Genomic DNA, 22157 nt, shown 5'->3' on the forward strand with positions numbered 1-22157 from the left:
TTAATGTACTCAGTTATTTACCACCACTGATTAAAACGCTAAAGGCCTGTTTAACGTTTCTTACTGTACAGTGATGTTTTACAGTCATAGAGAAACTACACATGTACGTATTTGAACTCTTACGGACACGTGCTGGGCTATACACATATACAGAAAGTCTATTAATGATAAGAAAGAACAAAACATTAGTGAAAACCTACCATTTTTAGTGTTTTTAGTTTTTTTAGCAGAGACTTCGCTCCTTCTCCGCTCGGTCTCCATGATGTTTCTGTTTGCTTCGGTTTGAACTCTGACATATGACGTAGTTCCTTCTACGGCAAGCGCGAACGGACAACAAGCCGTTTGCGCTTTATTACGGTAGCGTTAGCATGGTATTGTCACCGGGCTGTTTGGGCATGTAGTGTGCTAAGGTGGGGTTCTACATTTGTGTTCATTTTGTTCCGTTTTTTACTTTTATATTCTGAAATAGGGAATACTGCTTAACTGTGTTTGTATAGCCAAGCTAGCACAATAACATGTTTTAATGCCTAAAAGCTAGGCTAATTGAGATCTATTCAGTAGCATTCATTCTCATTTACATTTGTTTACAGCAGGCTGCCCAGTATGTACTGCACACACAGGCATGTGCACGTGGCTTATCTGACTTGAACCTGATCATAGTAAAAGTGTTTGCACATATAATGAATTAACTCATGTGCAGCTGTGGGAGTATGCACTCAAATTAGGAGAGATATGTACTTGATTATTATATGTTATTCATTATTTTGACATGAAGCTTCCTTTTTGTTTTTGAGGAGTTTCTGAGTGAAGATAAACCTGAAGACAGAGGCATGGCTCTGGAGCAGCTCAGTGATGTGGTCCAGAGATGTGTGAGTCACCACACCCACCTCCTTTCATGCATCCGCACTTTACACTCATTAACGTCATGTCTGTGTTCTCCAATATTATTCAATGCAATGTATTATTTTACTTGGTCTGAATGTTTTCACACAGTGGGCAATAGTGATTTATGCATCTCTATTTTATCTGCTATTTTCACACAGCACTGCATCCCATCAGGAAACTTTAAATAACTATCAAATGTTTCAGTTTTAAGTGAAGGAGACATTTTTCCAGGCCTCTGTGTTTTTCATTAAAGGAATACCATATCCCTAAAATTTACCTTTTTAATATAAATTACTCCTGTGTTTCCTTGAATTTTTTTCCCTTCCACGATAAAAGACAGAACGAAGAAAAAGTGTTAATGGAAATATGGGCCAAATTTAACAACATCAAACTAAAGCCAAACATTGTTTACGCTAAAAGTTTTCAATAGGTGTTTTAAATAGTAAGGTTTTGACCAAACTCCCATGTGTTTTGGAAGTAAGTGGTTTGGAAGTAAGAGTTGTGTGAGAGTTTGTAACGGTGGTTTTGCTGTTAAACACAGCCCTCATTAGATTCAATTCATCAACAATTGTTTTCATTTTTCTGATGACGTTTCATCCGAAATTCAAGGTAACACAGGTTGAGTGTCTAATATCAGAATCAGAATCAGGTTTATTTCCAAGTAGGTTAACACATTTTAAAATAGCCTTAGTGTATTTGGTGCATTCATAACCACAGTTAAAGAAGATACATTGGAAGTGAAGGACCATCAAATAAAACAAGAAGATAAAAAACTATCTTAAGAAAACTTTAATAACATTAAAATATAGCAATATTTATATGGAATATGGATGAAATATAAATATAACCATAAAAATAAAATATAATAAAATGTGTGCATGGGAGGGATGGCACATTGCAGCCGATCAGCCTCTCTGCAGAGCGGATGATACGCTGCAGCCTGTCCATGTCCTGATCAAATTCTAATTTATTTAATCTATTCACAATTGACTTGTCAAATATTTTTGATTAAGGAGACATCTCACATTTTAATACGTCAAAAAGAAGGATACAACTTTGAATTAGGGCTTGATGATATAGAGAAATTCAAATATTCCTATAATTCTGATCAATAACCTCAATATCCTTATTGTGGCAAAATGGTAGAGTTGAGTGTTGGTGCTTTCAAAAAATACACAACAACATTTTTGATTACTAATAATTAGTTTTGTGGATATAATGGTCTGATAAAGGCATATAAACATACAGTCTAGTAAGTTCAGAAAGTGACATGTCTTTACTATAATGCATTCTTTGAAACCAGGTAAGAATTGTATGAAATATGACAATATCAGAAATCTAAGATGATATCTCGTCCTATGGCAGGATATTGATATATTAGTGATAGATAAAAGCAGTAAAATGTCACGTTGAGCAGTTAGAAACAAGCATTTTGATCTTAAAAAATGACTGATCAATTTCCTGCAATACAAATGTTTCTTTTTCTAATCCCTTCACCTGTCTGTTTTTAATACAGCAAGCGCTCCCTGATGACCGCTATACCTCAGAGGACCATGACGTATTCACCATTTCTGGGAGGACCTGCATCGAGGAGGGGAACTGCGCTCAGGTCCTCAGCATCGTCCTGGATGAGAAGAACCAGGTACTCAGTGAGCCCTGTTCCAGCACGGAGACTTGCTACATGTGTGTTGCACTGCATTAACACTCCATTTCTCTCTCCGCAGGACATAGTGAGGTGTATGGGCTGGAACCTGCTGCCTCCTCTGATCCAGGTTCTGCTGAAGAAGGACAGCCAGAAGCTCTCTCAATGCCTAGCCATTTTCAACCACCTGCTACAGGTCTGTTCATAAGATATATAGGATGAAACATAAGGTAGAATTGATTAGATCCACTATCCAACTACAACCGTGTAGAATGTAGATGTATAGTAAGTAAGATTTGTATTGCTATATCACGTTTAAAAGAGTTTTACAAAAGGCTTCACAGAAAAAAAAACATGCATTTATAAATATAAACAGATGAACAAATACAGAGGACACTAATACATTGCAGCCCTATAGAGGGAATGCATGTCTGTAGAGGTGGATTCTAAGTAGGCCTGCAGGAATAACTGAATTCAATCGGAACTGCAAATTGGACTCGCAATATTACGACGGCAGGAAGCACAATATCTGTTAAAGGCTAAATATGTGAGAATACCATTTAAAATGAAGTATTGTGGAGAGGTATTAAAAAATATTGAAGTAGATCTGATATCCTACAGATGTAACAAAACATGTTTGTTTTGAACAGACCCTGTTAAAAAATCACCACATTATCATTTAATATTTATATAACTTCATCAGAATTCCCAACAATATGGGGAATCATATCGCAGTTGCAATCTCCAATTAGTGCAGCCCTGGTTTGTAGAAGTTCGAGCAGTTTGCTGACAGCTGATCTGACAGAGAGGGAGGATGAGACCGGGTGTTGATGCTGGTTTTGGTTTTCAGACCTGCAGACCCAAAGAGCTGCTGATCGGCCTGTTGGAGCAGCTGGAGCAGGACGACCTCGTCGCCATAGCAGAAAGCCTCCACCTGTTGCTGAACCCCCTGCAGAGAGGTAAACACATCAGGGCTGCTGCTAAACATTATGTAATTATGGATTATGTACGACTCATGTGGTCGACAGTGGCTCATTCTGGGTCGCCGTATCAAGTCCCAGAATGGATCAAGTTTGGAGAGGGGGACTGGTACTTTGAGATGTGTCAGTTTTTGAGCAAGGCACCAAACCCCCATTACTGTGGGTGCTGCACAACAGATGCCCACTGTTAACAATACTATAACTAGTAAATATACTAATACTAGTGATACTAGGATGGGTTGAATGCAGCCTTAGGTTAACTTTATTTATTTTTAGAATTCCTCTGTGTGTGCGGTACTTTATACATGTACATGTATATCCTTGCACTCTTAATGTAAAATATCCTGATTTATATTGTGTTAACTGAAAATTGTTTTATTTGTCAGACAGTTTATTGTTGTGTTGTTTTGTTTTATGCTGCTTCACTGTAAACATTTCCCAGTTAGGGATCAATAAAGTACCTCTTATCTTATTATCTTATCTTAATGAGGAATTAATTCAAATCCTTAATTTCCTCAATTTTTTGATTAATATTTTGTTGATTTTGGTAAATGAAATGATAGAAAATATAAAAAAATGTCCATCCCTGTCCAAGTACATGTCTTTAAATGTCTCGTCCGTCAGTCATTAACCAAGAGATATTCACTTTAGTGTGACTTAAAACTGAGAAAAGCAGGAAAAATAGAGCATTCTCTACCAATTCTGGATGAAAAACGTGATAGAAATTAATCAAATATCGGAATATATGGCGACTTCGGTTCAATTAGTCCACTTTTAATTGCAGCTTTACTGCAAATATGTACTCCAGTAGATTGCGCCACATGTTGACTCAAACAGATGCATTTGCCTCTCCTCTCAGTGCTGCTGTGTCTGGGCAGCCGGAAGGCCTCGTCTCTGGGCATGACTCTGTGCTCTGTCCTGGACCAGCTGGCCAAACTGCCTCTACCTCACACCAAGGAACAGGAGGAGGACGACGTCTTCCTGCTGTGCCGCTGCTGCAGCGATATCACACACTTTGTCAAGCCCTTCGTCCAGGAGGCCAGGCAGAACCTCCAGAACAGAGAGGAAAACAACCAGAGAACAGACAGTGTGGGGGGGGAGCTGGGCAGGGACAAGGAGGACGAGCTGGGGACAGAACTGCTGAAGTTGTGCGTGAGAAGTTTAGGATTCAGATTGCATATTAAATCTCTGCAGTGTGTTAAACTCTGTGTCTCCCTGTCTGCAGCTGCATGAAGACTCTGAGCCACACTCTGCTGGAGGCGCAGCTCAAAGATCCGGACACTCTGCCAGAGTCCCCCCTCAGGGACTTCGCCACAGACATTTTGGTATGGAATTAAATCACTATTACTCTGTCAAAAGTGCATGCTGACCAGTATCTGTATTATAAATGTTGGGATGGGTCCTGCAGATTGGGGGAGTTACTACAGCAGTAAGGCAAATAAATATACTATACTATACTATATATTTTGACTCTACACTCATTTAATTTATTATCTGTTTGCACTAATACAATCTTAATGTTACATTTTCTTTTAATAACGCTTTATGAGATTATTATTTATTTATTTTCTACGTAATTATTTACTTTTGGAGGCTTAATTTATGGCATATTCTTTTTTTTCTAATTATTGTATGGAAATTAGAAATATGTTTGTAAAGAAAATACAAAAATGTCCATGTGAATTGACTTCTCAATTCACATGGACATTTTTTAATGAAACAACAGTCTAACAAATATCTTTGGTGATTGACCTCCTTACTTTAACAAAAGTATAAACATATCTTTTAGTTTTTTTCATTTTTGATTCCATTTCCGCCTACAAATCATTATGTTAAGGGTTATGTATTACACAGATGGGCAGAGGAATAGATGAAAGCTTTGCTCTATTGTATGCTCTGCCTCTCTGGGAAAATGGAGTCCAGATTTGGTGAAATTCTGATCATTATTCCCAGATTCATGTGATAGCACAGACAAGTTCCCCTTTGTCTTCATTTGTCTATTTTTGGTTATGGGGAGGATCCAAACATCAACCAGAAAACTCACTTGAAAAACCATATATATAATAATAATAATAATAATAATAATAATAATGAAGTGCTCAAAGCGCTTTACATTACATATTACATATATTCGACATGTAATACATCAATACTGTGGACAATACCCAGAGGAGTAATTTAGGGTGAAGTGTCTAGCCTAAGGACACAGTGGCATGTTGACTGCAGTGGTGATCAGCGCACTTGCCCACTGCAACAATGACCCCCCCCAAAAAATATAACATACAACATATATAAGATCAGTAGATACAGGACTCTTATTTGGTTGGTTGATCGTGTCAGATGGTTTGTTAATGGTGTGTGTGTGTGTGTGTGTGTGTGTGTGTCTGTGTGTGTGTGTGTGTGTTACAGAACAGCCTGAGTGCTGTGGGCGAGTCCCTCCCCAGTCTGGTGTTCCAGCCTCTGCTGAGGAGGAAGCAGGTCACAGGCTTCCTGGAGGAGGAGGTGCGTTACCCTAAAGAGTCTCTGGCCTGCCTGGCTCACCTGCTGTTCGTCCATCACCTGGCTGCGGACACCTTCCCCAGTGTCTTCAGGTACCAGAGAACAATATGTTCTACCCTAAAGCTCAGGGGCTCCGATACACTGCATGAGATTCCTCCATGGTGGCTCGATATTAACAATGGACAATACTGACGGTTATCTATACAGCTTTCACACCTAAGAAAAAGGCTACTTTGTTTTTTTAACCTGGACACCCCAATTTTTCTTGTGTTTTTATGTCCAAGTGTCCTATGGTGACAACAGTTTTTTCAATAGGTCTTTGCCTCTGACAGGCTCAGATAGTTATACAGATTATACACAGAAATATCTGTATTTGTGAGGAATAAAACGTTTACTTTAGCTTTCACTCGATGCAGTCTGTTTTCTCACCAAGTCTCGCTCGTTCTGAAATCTTGCGCTGCAACCACAGTGTCAGAATCAGCTAGTATATAGCCATGAAAAATATTTTAGATAAAACTACACCTGGACTCCTCTCTTTAACCCACCCTGAACTTTCCATGTTGTCATTGGCCCACAAGTCACATGAAACAATGACAGTGTTGTGTGCTTTCACTCTACACTGGACCTAACTCGTCCGCCACTTAATCACCACGAGATAAGAACCTAGGGTTAAAACAACAGAAGTGATCCTTTAAAATGATATTCTGAATTTGGATGCATTGTTAACCCTCCTGACCTTCTGTGTCACAGTCCTGTGTTCGCTCTCCGGTGCAACATGGAGCACGTCTGCCTCCTGCTGTCCAGGTGAACACACACACACACACACACACACACACACACACACACACACACACACACACACACACACACACACACACACACACACACACACAATATCATTTCATCAGTCATGTTCTATCGCCCCGCTGGCCGTGTTCATGATAGTTGGATTTCATAAAACGACATATGAAGCATAAACGAGGATGAACATCATGCCAAACAAAACCATTTGAAGGGAATTGATTTTAAAAAATGTCTTCATGAAATTCATGAAAAATAATTTGGTGCATGTGCGCTGTGTTTATGAGCTGAACCCCTCATAAGTTATTTTATTATATTTTATTGACAGAACTGAGGAGTCCAGGATTCAGAAAGGACTGGTGAGTTAAACTGGAACATTAAATTGAAGATTATTAAAGATTTGTTTGCAACATGCTGGAGATTTGTATTGAGGTTACTGTTCAAATATTACCCAGGTGATTTAGCTTCAAAATAAAAAATGAAGAACATTTTCTCCTTCTTTTCCAGCTGTTATAGCGAGCTAAATCTTAAGATGTCCATGTTTATTTTGAACAAACCTTTCACGTGTGATTTCCCTCTCAGGAGCTGTATGAGAAGAGTCTGGTGCGGGTGGAGGACGGCAGCCTGCCCGCAGACCTGCTGGAGATCAGGAGCTTCCTCACAGTCCCTCAGGTGACCTATGATCAGCTGTTTCTCTGCTGGGGTCCTCAGGGTGCTGCTCTGTGATGCTCACTGACTGATTTCCCCGTTTGTTTCCAGAACTTGGTGAAGGTGATGACGCTGTGTCCGAGGCATGATTTGGTAAGTCTTCACATTGTGGATGATTTACTGTGTGTGTGCAAAAGCTTCATCAGGTGTAACAATAGCACAATAGATAAGGGGAGAGTTCATCCTAAAATAAACAACACATATTTTCCCTCCTAAATGTAACGCTTTTTATCTATCGAGATGTTTTGTCATTTTTAGAAATGATGACCCGGATACTTAAGATTATCCATAAATTTGTTTTGGATGGTTTCATTTAGGGAACTACTTTCTTGTTGACCTTACCATCAGGAAGGTGGCAGCATGCATCTGCACCGAGATCAGAGGCTCATAGTCCTGAGATGAACTCTTTTGAATCAGAATACCTACATTGGTCACACAGAGGGGACAATTGCATTTGTTACAGCGATTAAAGAGCCATCAATCAATAAGCATGCATACAATTATTAAAAGGTACAACTACAAATTACACAATTTACAAAAACCACATCCAGTACCAGAAACAGTTTTCTGATACAGCAGCCAGGTAAAAGTATTAAAGGTGGAAGTATATATTATACAGCTATCTACGGTATATGTGAGCTTATCACTCGGCCAGATACTAAACAAACTAACGGCTCGCCTCCCAGTAATAATTGAAATGATTTTATTGACTCAAAAATGATCGTATTTCTTCCGTAAGAAAAAAAACCTCCATTCCACGGCGCACCAACGGCTGGAACTGCGACAACAACAACTTTACGGCAGCACTGATGGAGGTTTTCTGTAACTGTTCAAGTCTGTTCACAGTTTCTGGTCCAATAACAAGTCCTTAAACCCTGCAGAGCCCAGACCATGTTCCTGTTGGTGTTCACTTCCTGTCTGTCTTCTTCTGGTGATTTATCTGACGTCCAGCGCTCCAGCTTTGAACCCCTTTTCATTTCTCTCTCTTGATCCTCCTTAGCAACGGTCAATATAGTCCTGGACAGCGGTCTGTACTACTGGATTAACAACGTGTCACATGTTCTGAATTGACCAATCAGAATCGAGTATTCAACTAAACCATGTAATAAATATACAGCCCCGGAAAAAATTAAGAGACCGCTTCACATTTTTCTTAAATCTTGATCTCTACATGTATGGCAGCCATTCCAGTGTCTGTTGAATTCCAACACAGAGAAAACATTTCAGTAGTTTATAGAATACAATAAAATAAATAATAATTTAACACAAAGACATGTCTATAAAAAATAAAAGAAGAGAAAATGATAATGCTGAATTGGTCTCTTAATTTTTTCCGCGGCTGTATATATTGCACGACTGTAGTGCTATAGTCTTTGTTATACGTATGTGTGTGGCGGGGGTCTATCACGGGCCGTGGTGGTTGTAAAGACTGACTGCTGGTGTTGGGAAGGACTTTTTGTAAACCCTTTGCCTGTATTTACAATTCACATGTGAAATGTGAATTTTTTAAGTCAATCAAAATGCTATTTCATATGTAACTAGAAGGAAACTCAGAGAGTGCAGACCTCCATCACCCCCAATCTCGCAATGTTTTTTTTTAACATTTATTTTGAGATAATGGTTGATGTTAATGGTGGTCTCCTCTGCTGAGCTGAACATCAGCTAGCTCCGGAGAGCCTCTAGTGGTGTGTGCATGATTTCATCTGCGCAGTGATACAGTAGAGAGAAAATAGTTCCTACATGAAACAGCTCTCAACAAGATCTGTAGATTATCTTAAGTAGCTGGGTCAAGATTTCTGAAAACAGACATTGCTGTTAAGTTTTTCTGTGCTCTGAGCACCAGCAGCTGGGTGCCATTGGGTTCTATTATTTTTGAGAGAAGTTAGGCAACTTTCAGCAGATAACGCCAACGCTCTGCAACCCACACTAAGACAATCTAGAGACAGACTTTGGCTTGGATTTTAAATTAGGTCCCACTTCATTTGTATGTATTTTTATCGAGACGATTTTCTATAATAGATATTCCTTCAATGTTTCCTTCTGTGTCTTCAGAGAACCAGAGGTCTGAAGGTGTTGCAGCTGAGCATCGATAAGCTCAACACTGAAGCCAAGTACAGCTTCTTCCAGTAGGTTCCACTTCTCCTCCATAAACCTGTCCTCCTGCTCCACCCTCCAGCAGACTGACTTTCACTTTACCTTTGTTTCAGGTACATGCTGAAAACCAGCAGTCACTCAGGAGTGGAAGGCTACGTCATCAAAAACATCAAGAACCAGATCGACGCGGCGCTGCAGGTCTGAGGCAGCGACTGACCGCTAATGAGGGTTGTGTACTGCAGTTAAAATGTCTTATACAAAGCATCTTTCTTTCTTCCTCCCTTCCTCCCTCCCTCCCTCCCTCAGCCCGGGAACAGTAACTCGTGGTTTGAGGGGGTGCAGCTGCTGCCTCTGCTGCGTAAGGTTCTGGTTCTGCCCAACGGCCCAGAGACCGACCTGCTGCAGTACCTGGACAGGTCAGCACACACAACACTGCATGCATCATCTTTAAATGCCCCTTGTCTAGCTCATTGGAACATTTCCCAGCATGCATTAGGGTGAGAGTTCATAGCACTCACACATAAGAAATGAGTCGGTGAGCTTTTTTCTCCTAACAGTGTGATTTGACGTTGTTAAAGTTGTTCCTAAAGATAGATAACGATAAAATGTTAACAATTATTTATTCTATGAAGCATTAGTGTGCGTTTAATGAAACGGAACAAAAAGCCAGCATAGGATTTAAATGAATAGGAGTTTAACATTATTTCCCCTTGAATTTGGGATTGATTTTAGCCTATATAACTTAAAAGATTAGAGAAATATTTCTTAATCATTTGCTGTTGATTAGCAGGCATACGTTTTGTATCAGTTTTACATAGACTGACATGTAGTTTCATCAAACAAAAGGATAACAAAGTGTTCTTATTGAACATTGTTTAGATCTTTCAACTATGTCACATGCAACTCAGTAGCCATTTTTTTATGCAGCCAGCATTTGGTCGGTGTTGTTAATTTACAATACAACATTTTGATATTCTCTGGGGTAGTGTTACATTTACATTACAACAAAAAACACATTGGGGTTATGTTAAGAAACCACATCGATTTGGAAAGGCAAATATGTCTGCAGTCAGGATCCTTTACATGGTAAATCCCTGCTAAACTCATGAGTTTGTCCCTAGTGCTAAATGAAATTGCAAAGTATAATTTGATTAGATTATCCACTGCAGGCATAATGAGAGATGATGTAATCTGGCTAACTGAAGCTATTTCCTTCAAATGAGACAGTATGTGGAGTGTGATACTAGATGCAGAAGAGTTCACTCTCATTCACATATTGGGCCAGGACTCTCTTGTAAAATAGAAAGTTATCCGTTTAACTCTTCCCTTTAGGTCCCTAGTGAAAAGCAGAAAATGTGTGGAGTATCGCTGGCACTGAAATCCTAAAGGCTGCTCTCTCTGCAACAACTTTCCCTCTCTCACAGCTCTTACAGGAGGCACCTGAACACTTACAGACTTTATAAAAATGGTGTAGCGACAATAGGTTAACCCAGAAGTCATGTACCCAAACAACAAACCTGATATCTCCAGTGATATTAAAAGGTACGTAGGTGGGAAAAAAATAATATTAGAGCAGGAACCATGATTAAAAAGAGTCTAGGTGGGGAAGGTTGAATGAGACATTTTAAAAGCTGCATTTCTTTGAACACTAATACGTGTTAATATGTTGCGCCTGCATGTACATGTACTGATTAAAAAGCATATTTCTGTCTAGGAATATTCCTCCTTGGCTCCTTCCTTGACCCTTCTGTGCTGTTGTTCTGCTACCCTGTCATTATTACATGATTATGGTCTTCCATCAGTGAGTAGGTGAACCTTTATTCAGTATTGTTTGTGTTGTTTGAAACAGAATCATGGAGTCTCTGAACCTGCTGCGTTACCTCATCATCAGAGACAAAGTGACAGAGAACCAGGTGAGGGTTGTACCTGAATGAATGCTAGTTTGATGAGTTTCTCAGATGCCAAAAGAACAAACAAACATCCATTCTTGTTTGTGATTCCCATGGTGCATCAGTGAATTATCACATGTTTCTGCTGCTGTTTGGATTGCAGACGGGCATCTGGACAGAGCTGTATAAGATAGAAGACACATTCCTGAAGCCGCTGCGTGTTGGAGTCAATATGTCCAGAGCTCACTACGAGAGGGAGCTCCACGACACCCTGGTGACCAAGAGGGGCAAGGTCAAAGGTCAGACCAACACACTTATGTCTATAGCGTTGCAGGAAAGAGTCCTAAAACCTGGAAAAGAGTTGGCATTTTAGCACTTATGTTTCCCGCGTCTCAAAATCATTTATTCTATGGGTAGATGGCTGAAATGAGGTCAGTGGTTATCACCAGCTGAAGAGATTTTAACTTTTTAACTTAAAATTGTTTAAACTGCGTCAGTAAATACCAACTGGTGAATGTCTGAAGCTTTTATGTGTTTTTAAAAACAGCCGTTGCTAACAAGTGACTAAATGAGACTACTAATCACCATCTCGCCAAACATTAGCCGCCTTTAGCTTAGCGATGGTGGCGTGAAGTAATGTGACTGTGATGTAGTTAGCTTGTGCCCGATTGTAAGCCTTTTACTTCTGGCAATTACTCTTCAAAAATCATAAAGTGGTGTTAATATGTGGAGATTATCCTCCTGATCAAGACCTCTAATAAGTATCACAACGGTGTGTCTGCGAAATACAGCTTATTTTCTGCAATATTCAGAAACCCTTTGGAAAGTCCCGTTAGCTTTTTTGAGGTATCCGTTGCCATGCTACCCCCCGCCAAAAATCCGTCATCAATGCACCACTAATTCAGTTTCTCATTGATCAAATCCTTCAAAAGCTTTCGCAGAACACCACCTTTTTACACAGAAGCTGTGAAAATGTTATAACAGTATTTAATATACATGTATATGTTTCCGCAGAGGAGTCCATGCTTTCTGTGTCCGTTGGCAAAGAGAAGCTGCCCAACATGACGTCAGAGTCTCAGATCCAGGTCAGTGAGTTTATATTAAATCCTGATTGTTTTTGTACTGTGCTGATAAAAATGTACTGATTCGATTTGAATGTGTTCTGCCAGGCTCTGCACTCGGCCCTGCACACCTTCGACATGATCGAGAGTGTGTTGGTGCGGATAGAGGAGCTCACCGAGGTGAAGGAAAATCTTTAAACCGAGACAACCAGTTGTTACCAGAAGTCCTCATCGTCTCAGGGACGAGCCAACACAAAGCCTTCAATGTTCTGTTGATGTATTTTGTTAAAAACAAAAAGCAGCATAAGTTGTTAAAACATTATTTGTGTTTTAGGTCTTTTTATTTTTGTATTTCAACAGTTGCATTATGTCTAAACCACGATTGAAATTATGGAACATTTGTATTTGCTTGTGTAATAAATGTTCAAACTCTTGTACACACGAGTTAAACGAGGTGATGCACTGTTATTAACTGTGATTTATTCTGTGGCTAAGAACTATTCAGTTGTAGTTTAGTTAATGATGCATATCTGAAACGTGCATCCAGAATAATTGCACAAAATGTATGAAATTCTGACCAAAGGAAATAATACATCGCTGTTAACAAAAATGAGCAGACATATTCCAGTTGCAGTTCATATTCATGTCTGATCAAAATGTTTGTGTTCTGGACATTTGTGAGACTGAATTATTATGTTTCAGCTGAAAAAATATTGACCTAAGAGTACATTAGTGCCAAATTTGAAGAGATTCCCTCCAGGGCTTCCTGTGATATATAGCTAGTCATTTCATATACATAGAGTCATTTCAATGATCATTTTTACTCTTAGTACACTCCCTATGCTCAGTATTCCCAACACTACGTACAGTAAAAGGCAGCCAATTGCCTTGATTTCCCCTTTATTAGAAAATCAAATAGAGTGAGGCAGCAGTACACTTTCAGTGTCATAAATCACATTTTTATACAGCAATATTTAGAATCCATAAAATACAGATGGAATTTATTGGCACCTTTTTAAATTAAAAGCTCTTTATTGCATTAGAAACAGTCATCTCGTATTGCTGTCATATAGTGCCAATATTAAACATACAGAATTCCCTCTTGCTAAGTTCACCCCAACAAGAATTTAAGAGGCACGTTAATAATAAGAAAGTATTGTTCTTTTTTTGGTCTTCCAAGTGAAAAAGTACAGAGGGTTTCAGCACCTTCGGTTGTAAAACTGTTCAAGCCAATAATTCGATCAATATAATGCCTCAAGTCAACGCTCTTCCTGTCTTGTCGCGTGCAATTTATTTTGGTTATACAGTGCACGTGCAGAGCCCTTTAAAATGCCCAGGATAAGTGTAGTTAGTAACATAGCTGCCATGGACTGCAGGCCTTTGAATAAGTAATGAGTAATCTTAAAATCTATGAAGCATTTAGAGGTTGAACACCTCCATCTTTAAGGTTTGAAATGTATCAGCTTGGTCGGGTAGTTTCTCGAGCAAAGATGTAAACTTTACTCTACTGCTGCTTTGTAAGCAAAACTGTTGTCTGTGCAGCATGTGGTTCATGAAACCTGAACCAAAGAGGAGCACGTTTCACAGGTCTTTGAAGAGGGGGTGCTGCAGGGCCTGAGCCGCGGTGATCCTGGTTGCAGGGTTCAGGTCCAGGAGCCGGTCCAGCAGGTGGTAGGCCTCGTCAGGAACTCTGTCCCACCCCCGCTCATCCACCTCCACCTTACAGTCTGTTTCTGAGTCTCTGGGTTCCTCTGGGAGAGTAGAAGAGAGAGGGCTTTCTCCTGCTCCGTGCTGTACAGAGGGACGATGTGTGGGCGTAGCATCTTGGATGTTGTGATGACAAGCGGTGCTGGAGTCTTTGTTAGCTTCAGGGAGGGGTGTGACTTCATCTGGAGATGGCCTCCGCCCCCTGAGGGTCTCACACAGCGTCCTGAGGTCCTGCCGAGGCAGATCCCTGCTGCACGCCACCGACTTACCTGAAACAAGTTCAACAAAACAGGTTGATTATACAGTGAGGTTGAATTCACTGGTTTTCTGAAATGATTGTATTATTTTGAAAGAAATGATTGTATTATGTGGTGCACTTTAGGGGAATTATTAGAAAAGAAAAGGGACCAGGTTAGAATAACAATACTAACCGAAAGCCTTGGCGGCCTGGATGGTTTCCCTGGAGCCTCGGATGGTCATGATCTGAGTGAGGGCGATCAGGTCGTCGCTGGCTTTGAAGAACGGGTAGCGTCCGCTGAGCAGTGAGAGCAGGATCACACCAGCTGACCACACGTCTATAGCTGCAGGGCAGAGGGTGACATTAGTAACAACTACAGAGAGGAAGGGGCCAATCAGATGCAGCGCTTTTGAGCAGCCTGAGGCCACCTCATTTTTAAAAAGGAGAGAGCTTTGTGAGCTGCTTTTGTGTCACTGGTTTGGCCTCATGTCCAAAAGCACGGTTGCTAACCCGGTTATATCCTCCTTGTAAAAAGACTGTGGATATATGAACAGCTTGATATATTGGCTCATTGCCAACGTAGTGTGTGTAAGCTAACATTAGCGCTCAACAAAAAGGCAGTTTGTAGTACCTCACGTTTTCAACCAGCAGCAAGCGCTCTATCTGATCCGTAAGAAGAATCCAGGGCTGAACTTTGGCACAGCTATCTTATTTGTGATTGTATCAATCATTTATAATAGTCCTGCAGTAAAATACCAACCTGTTCCCTGGTTGGGACACTTTGTGAGGACTTCTGGTGCTCTGAAGCCCGGGGTACCAGCCCTGGGAGCCACCTGTTGTTTCCTTTATTGAAAGAACAACATGGAGCAGGGTTTAAAGGAGGAACACACCAGACAGAGAAAGAAAACACTCAGACGGATGTGTCGTCTTTAAAGTCTCTAGGTTAACATTTATTTAAGGAATACTTTTCTGTATGGTGATTTGTATCCAGAGGATAAAATCTCCTCTCTCTGTTACCTGGACATGCAGATGTTGCAGACCCGGTCCGTCTGGTAGCAGTTGCAGGTGTGGCCCTGCTGTACGGCCCTCTGAGGCTTCTGAGTGCTGCTCTGGGTCCTGACAGGCAGCGGGCCCCTGCCGGCCGCAGTGTACTTTCTGTTGGCTGGGTCCTCTGTTTTGCTGGACTTTACCAGCTGAATGAGAGTCTTTATGAGGAGAGAAATAGCAGAGAGTACGAAATAAATGACAATTATATCCTTCAGAGGGTCTGAATTTAAATCAGATGAAAAGGACTCTGTTTCTTTTTCAGATATAATAAAGAGAACTTTACATTTATATTCAACTTAATACAATATAATCCATTCCTTACACACTTAATGTATATATAACATACTGCTTTATGTGTTGTTTACATTTTGTGTACATTTTTATTCCCACATGTATATTTTCTACGTTTTTTATTGCTATTGAGACGTTTACATTTTGAATTGTTTATTTCTAGTCTTTTAATTTGACTCTGTACAAAGCCTTGTCTTTTTACGCTGCTGCAACGCAAACATTTCCCGAATCGGGATCAATTAATTACTTATCTATTCATCTATTCTACTAAAGCTTTACTGTCCGCTGTGCTCACCTCTGCTTTAATGGCAGCTGGTTTAGTGGTGGCTGCAGCTGGAGTGCAGCTGTTCAGGTTCCTCTCTCCAAACACCGGCCGAGGCTGTTTGCGCAGTCCCGACAGATCCTAAAGGAAACAAATAGGGGTAGGACAATTGAGTCAAAGGCAACACATTAGAAGGAAACAAATAGATGCAAAGACAAACACATCTTTTATAAAATCTATACAGGAGATTCCCAGCCCAAATTCAGGCGAGTGTACCCAAAAAACCAGATAGAAAAATATGAGTGCAGACACCTTTGTGTGCTTGGAACGAGAGGCGGAGGTGGGTGCAGTGGTGGAGACAGAACGCGCTTTTTTAACCAGCACTCTCCGAGTGGCTGAGGAGAAGGTGGTGGAGGAAGAGGAGGAGGAATGTGGTAGGGTGGTTGACGGCCGTGGAGGTAGTGAGGTGGAGACTGTGGTAGTGGTGGTTTTGGGAGGGGGCCTAGGTGGTGCTTTGCTCCTCTGTGGTGTGTCTTGTTTCCCTGTGGACCCTCCACCTTTTTGTGCTGCCCTCTGCCTCACCACCTTAAGGAGCTCGATCTGTGTGTCCGCTGTTCCCTGAGCCAGGCCGAAGTCCACCAGCGCATACCTACACACATTTAAAACAAGGAGATGTGTGAGACTTTATGTTAAGGTCTCATTTGTTTATCAGTTACCTTTACTTCTTGGAGGAAACTAGATTGTCGTGCATGACAGATTATCCAGTTGTATGCTCACTTTTAAAGGGGCCATATTCTGCTCATTTTCAGGTTCATATCTGTAATTAATGTCTCTCCTGAGACATGTCTCCATGCTTTAATGTTCAGAAAGCTCTTTATGTTTCTCATACTGCCTGTGCTGCAGCACCTCTTTTCACCCTCTGTCTGAAACCAGAGCCCAGTCTGCTCTGATTGGTTAGCTGGCCGGCTCTGTTGTGATTAGCCGCTTAGACATGTCCCACCACTTAGCCTATAATGTATAATGAGTTGGAGCGCTAGCCAATAGAAGCACAAGTGTTACAAAGTGATGTCATTATGTTCAGGAAGTAAACAAAGGAGTCCAATTGAGGCGTTTCAGGCAGGGGGTGTGTGGGAGAGAAACTCCCTCTGGAGGGAACTCAGGGATTTTAGTCTTTGACCATTTACATGCACAAAAACCTATAGAACATACTACAGGAAATAGAAAACCCCAAAAGCATAATCTGGCCCTTTTAAGTCATTTTGATATCAGAAAGCTTCTTTTTCGGGGGAATCATTAAAGTAGGCCCAACCAGGCAGTTAGGAGCAGCTGTGAACCTCTAACCTTTAGGTGGAACCTCTGTATTTTGGATCTTGACATGTTTTGACAAGAGGCTCATACCGGTTACAGCAAGTCTGATAATCAGTGAAATATGTGGACCCGAGGACAGTCTGGGGAAACTCATGGCAGCGTACCTTCAGTTATAGGACATCAGTTCCAGCTTCCAGTGGCTTTTTTCTGCTTTCCAGTTTTTTTGCTCAAATAAATTATGTTCCAATTCCATTAGACTTGCTTCTTTCCAAACACATTTTTAAAAAAAGGCTCACGCTTGCAAGCTACTAGCTGCTGCGAGTCGAGATAAGTACTGTTTTGATGTAGTTTTAATGTTGTAAATGCGATTCCTATCAAAGATTTTTTTAAATTATTTGTCCTTTGTGGAGGAATGCAAGAAAAAAAGTGTCTTTATGAACTCAAGGTCACACAGGCTAAGAAATCAATATACAAATACATCTTTTCTAAATAAAAGTAGTCTTTGAACTACTTCAATACCAATTGAGATTGTAAAGTTGTTACACAATTGCTCACAAAATCCTTGGCACTAAAATAAAAGAATAAATGAACAACAGTCAGACGTAGTCATGCAGCTGCATTTCTTACAGAGAGATGCGAGGACTCACATTTTGCTCTTCCTGTTGAACAGGAAGTTGTTTGGTTTAATGTCTCTGTGGATGATTCCAAACTGGTGGACGTGTTTCAGAGCCTTCATCAGGTGATAGATGTACAGACGGACCTCTTCAAAAGTCAACGAGCCAATGATGTCCTGATGAATACATCGAGATAGGATCCGAAGTTTTAATGGACATTAGAGCAAACATAAGAACAAGAATCAAGGGATGACTGTGTTTCATTACAGACAGTAACTGAAAAGCTTTCAAAAAGAAACGTGTGAAAAATGTACATACCACAATAGCTTGATGCTCCATATAAGGCATGACAATCACTACATGGTCCTCCTTCCTGAAACAATATGTTGCCCCCATCACACTCTCTTCGCCTCTACAAAGTGACAAAGAAAAGTAAATGATTAAAACACAGAACTAATGTGCTGTGTGACTTCTCTGATGATGTCAATCTTGGCTAGTTACTTCCAATAATAATAGTAAAAACACTGATTGAACCTTCATATATTCAAATGAGTGCATAGGCAAACCATCGACCAACCAAAGGAAAGAGATTAAACTGTAATTATACAAGAGTTGTTATCTAGTATTTTACATGATACTGTGTCTCAAATCTAACTGCAGTCTAAGTTTCCAAGGACAAGATAACACACACAGACAATAATAAGGATCAGCAGAGAGCAACATTTACCTAGCAAATAAAAAGGAATTACTAATTATGTAATAATGCAACAATAAAAACAACTCCTGATTTTTATTAGACAATAAAAATCAGGAGTTAAAACTAAAATATTTGTCAAAGTCCAAAGATATGTCCTCTTTGAAAAAGTACTGTGGAGCTGCAATTTTAAATCAAATTAAAATTGTAATGTCTGTTCACATTGCTTCTGTGACAAAACAATTTCCCAATTTGTGAGGAATAAAGTACATATCCATCATCTATCTATCTGTCTTGGTTTGGTACAGATCATCTTTAAAAAAACATCCCATCATGATCATTCATTTATATTTTTAACGATAATGAAAATAATGATGTGATTATTGATAATGATTCATTTGTACAGCTCAAGTTTATACAATCATTTTAATATATGACTCAAAAATATAATTAGCTGTTCAGTTCTTGAACAAGCAGTCTGAAAGTCTGGAAATGTAAACTGATTTATAATCACTCCACAGTGTTGGACTCACCCAGCGACAGTGAGACACTGCAGCTCAGCAGCGATGCGTGTAGGGTGGCTGGTTGGGATGAGGTGCTTCAAGGCAAACATCTCTCTCCTCCCATCATGCATCTGAGCCTCACCCAGAAACACAGAGCTGAATGTACCTGGTATACAGACACACATCTCATGAACACACTCTTCTGCTTCAACCATCCAATGATGTGAACGAATGCCTACTTTGTTAACCTTGTAAAAAGTTTCAAACTTATGTACCTTCACCGATTTTGTCAATGATGCGGAACACCTTGGCCAGCTGAGGGATAGCTTTGTTAAGGTTCTCAATTTCTGTTTCCACATCTCCTAGAAAACAGGAACAAAATATGCGGCCATAAGCGAACACGATTTTTAAATCCAAAACCCTTAAAGTACTCACTCAAAAAAAGTGTTACAGGCTTTAATTTAAGACAGTACAGACATTTATTGTATTATATTCTTACGCGTCATTTGTAAACATTGTGATAAACTAAAATAAAAAGCAAGATCCACAGAAAGTATTGACAATAAATATAAAAATGTTTGTTTTTAAGTTGTGAGGGAACTTACTTGAGACTTTGCTTTTCCTCTGTCCTCTGTCCTGTTTGATAACACATCCCTCTGTGCTGATGCTGTCCGTGCACAAAGGAGACAACTCCATCTGACACAGAAGGGAAAAAAGGAAAAACTTCAAAGAGCTGGTACCTGAAACATTTGAATTATAAAGGATTCAAGAGGTGCAATACTTTATTGATATTAATATAGTTGATCAAATACAGTTAGGACATAGAAATATCTAAATTAGGGGTAGAAAGGTAAATACATTAGCTCTAGTATTGTACTTAGGTACAAGTTTGAGGTACTTTACTGTAATAGTAATTATTAATATATATTAAGATAAGACTGTATTGATACCTTGGTAAAATTCACAAGCTACTCAGCGTTGTATGTATACAGCTCCGGAGATATGTCTATCAATCATTTAAAAAGAGAGAACATGATAACACTGAAGCGGTCTCTTCATTTTTCCGGGGCTGTATATATGTTTGAAATAAGCCCCACGTACAGATAAACTGGAACGGCCGTTCCGTTCTGCATGATAAGAACAAATGTTTTATTCTTTAAATATACTTGGATGCTAACACTTGTGCACTGTCACTTATGTAATACTTGAAATGCAGGGCTATTACATAGAATAGAGTACATATGACTATGGTATTGCTTCTTTTACTACGAGTGTGTCCGCCAATATTAACGTTACCCTATGGTAAGTCACTGTCATATTAACTTATGTTAGTAATGTTAAGTTGGATAGTGTATGGAGAACTGTATTTACTTGCTAAAGTTATTGGCAAACTATCGTGTTATTAGCAGGTGGTCAGCATATGCAGAGCTAATGTTAAGCTTAGCTCCGTTTGTGTTTGTCTTTACAATAAATGTAGCAGCTGCTGCTAGCCAGTCTGTCAAGCTATAGCTAACCACAGCCTCTTGAGTTAGACAAAAAAGAAACTCACCACTTTAGTTTGTCGTTGAATAAAGCAGTTTCTTCATATGAACCTTCCCTGCACCCAACATACGGTGATAAGCGTATGTGTCATGGGAAAAACGCTATAAATAACATATAATTATCAGTCGGCGGCTGAAAAAAGTAGTTGGTAGACTTTCAGGCTTTGAAGCTTTCCGCGAACAACAAACTCCCCGCTAAAAGTGACGTCGCATCTCGCGCAGCATCAGCACGGTCTCCTTCTTCTCTCGGTTTAATGGCAGACTGCAAACAAGGTTAAGCTGCATACCGCCTCCTACTGTACTGTGCACTCATGTCATTCTAGCATTGTAACCAACGGGTTTGAATTCTAAATACAAACTTTAGGACATTTAAGGTAGTAACTACTAAATAGTGCCTTACTGGTAGTTTTCAATCTGTATTAAATAATCACATAATTTAATAAAGAAGGGTTATTTAATAGCCAACTACAAATTACCTGTGGATTATGTGGTAAATGTTGAACTACAACACAGGAGGAAGAATTATTCAGCCAAACATTAGGGAAAGACTTGTCATCTATTTACACAATTAAATACAAGGCTATGTCTAATTATTAAATTACAAGCTTATTAACTTGTGGCTGATATACTCCACAAAGAATGCAATGAGTTCTCCAATAAACACACCCTTTATTAAATAAATAAATAACATGAGTAACAATAAGACATTAGAAAACATTTGTTTCATTTACAATATGAACATATATCACACTTATGATAACCTTTAATAGCCTATAAAACAGTCTACTACTCTTCCTGTAAATGTCATGTTAACGAACACAAATATAAAGATGTTAACAACATATTCATATTACAGTTTTACTTGCAAAACATCTAAAATAATCCATCAAATATCCCCAGGAAAGCTTCCTCTTCTTTGTAGTTTGTGCTGAATATAAAAAAGAGGGTGAAAATGTTTACTTTAGTCAAAATACTTAAATGTAGAAGAACATAACAGTGGTATAAGAAAAAAAAGCCTTGTTATAATAGTTTCCTCTACCTTCTGTTGACAGATGAGCTGCTGTTAAATGGGAGGTTCGGTGAGAAGAAATCAAACCCTCTGGTAGTAGGGGCCACGTTGGGGAGAATTTCTGGGGTTTTCACTGTCATCTCTTCTTGGAATATGCTTGGTTTCTGCAAACAGAGGAAGAGGCGCAAGTGTCGTATTGGCCAGCTTTTTAAAGCACATTTGATTTAACCTTGGAGTAAGAACCCATTTGGTAATCCCAAAATCCCATCAGCAAAACGGCAACCTTGATTTGGAATTTTGCTTTTGGCCATGTTTGTTGTCGATTAAACAAATTAGAAACAGGTCATATGTACAATAATATTATCCATGTACATCCTAAACGTA

The 22157-nt window shown here is 39.6% G+C and overlaps 3 protein-coding genes across 6 annotated transcripts in view; 1 reads left to right on the forward strand and 2 right to left on the reverse strand.

Annotated features, from left to right (window-relative positions):
- The first annotated feature begins 327 nt into the window (after window positions 1-327).
- On the forward strand, window positions 328-13017 carry glmna (glomulin, FKBP associated protein a). The gene is made up of 19 exons (XM_063885357.1): window positions 328-410; window positions 795-869; window positions 2402-2527; window positions 2610-2723; window positions 3378-3486; window positions 4367-4655; window positions 4733-4832; window positions 5917-6098; window positions 6757-6810; window positions 7136-7166; window positions 7390-7479; window positions 7567-7608; window positions 9568-9641; window positions 9723-9807; window positions 9916-10025; window positions 11459-11522; window positions 11662-11797; window positions 12513-12583; window positions 12668-13017. Exons 2-19 carry the CDS (start codon window positions 831-833, stop codon window positions 12755-12757), a joined length of 1806 nt encoding a protein of 601 aa, XP_063741427.1. The 5' UTR covers window positions 328-410; window positions 795-830; the 3' UTR covers window positions 12758-13017.
- Window positions 13018-13543: 526 nt separating this feature from the next.
- On the reverse strand, window positions 13544-20992 carry cdc7 (cell division cycle 7 homolog (S. cerevisiae)). 4 transcript variants are annotated; one of them, XM_063885356.1, is made up of 12 exons: window positions 20773-20992; window positions 19829-19919; window positions 19499-19585; window positions 19254-19389; window positions 18345-18438; window positions 18060-18202; window positions 16690-16753; window positions 16138-16245; window positions 15522-15709; window positions 15265-15347; window positions 14698-14847; window positions 13544-14535 (listed from the first exon to the last, which is right to left on the reverse strand). In XM_063885356.1, the coding sequence occupies exons 2-12, from the start codon at window positions 19917-19919 to the stop codon at window positions 14141-14143; spliced, it is 1539 nt and encodes a 512-aa protein (XP_063741426.1). In that variant the 5' UTR covers window positions 20773-20992; the 3' UTR covers window positions 13544-14140. The 4 variants fall into 4 exon arrangements, with proteins under 4 accessions (XP_063741426.1, XP_063741425.1, XP_063741424.1 ...); XM_063885355.1 differs by having other exon boundaries at window positions 16687-16753; XM_063885354.1 differs by having other exon boundaries at window positions 16417-16753; window positions 19829-19963.
- A 500-nt stretch (window positions 20993-21492) lies between these two features.
- The window catches only part of hfm1 (helicase for meiosis 1), a 30501-nt gene continuing 29836 nt past the window's right edge, over window positions 21493-22157 (reverse strand). The window contains exons 39-40 of the mRNA XM_063886426.1: window positions 21804-21937; window positions 21493-21692 (exon numbers count right to left, since the gene is read on the reverse strand). Coding sequence (XP_063742496.1) covers window positions 21638-21692; window positions 21804-21937 — 189 coding nt within the window. The 3' untranslated portion in view covers window positions 21493-21637. The remainder of the gene's footprint in view (window positions 21693-21803; window positions 21938-22157) is intronic.

The sequence above is a fragment of the Eleginops maclovinus genome, chromosome 6 (genome assembly GCF_036324505.1).
Source record: "Eleginops maclovinus isolate JMC-PN-2008 ecotype Puerto Natales chromosome 6, JC_Emac_rtc_rv5, whole genome shotgun sequence".
NCBI classification, from domain to species: domain Eukaryota; kingdom Metazoa; phylum Chordata; class Actinopteri; order Perciformes; family Eleginopidae; genus Eleginops; species Eleginops maclovinus.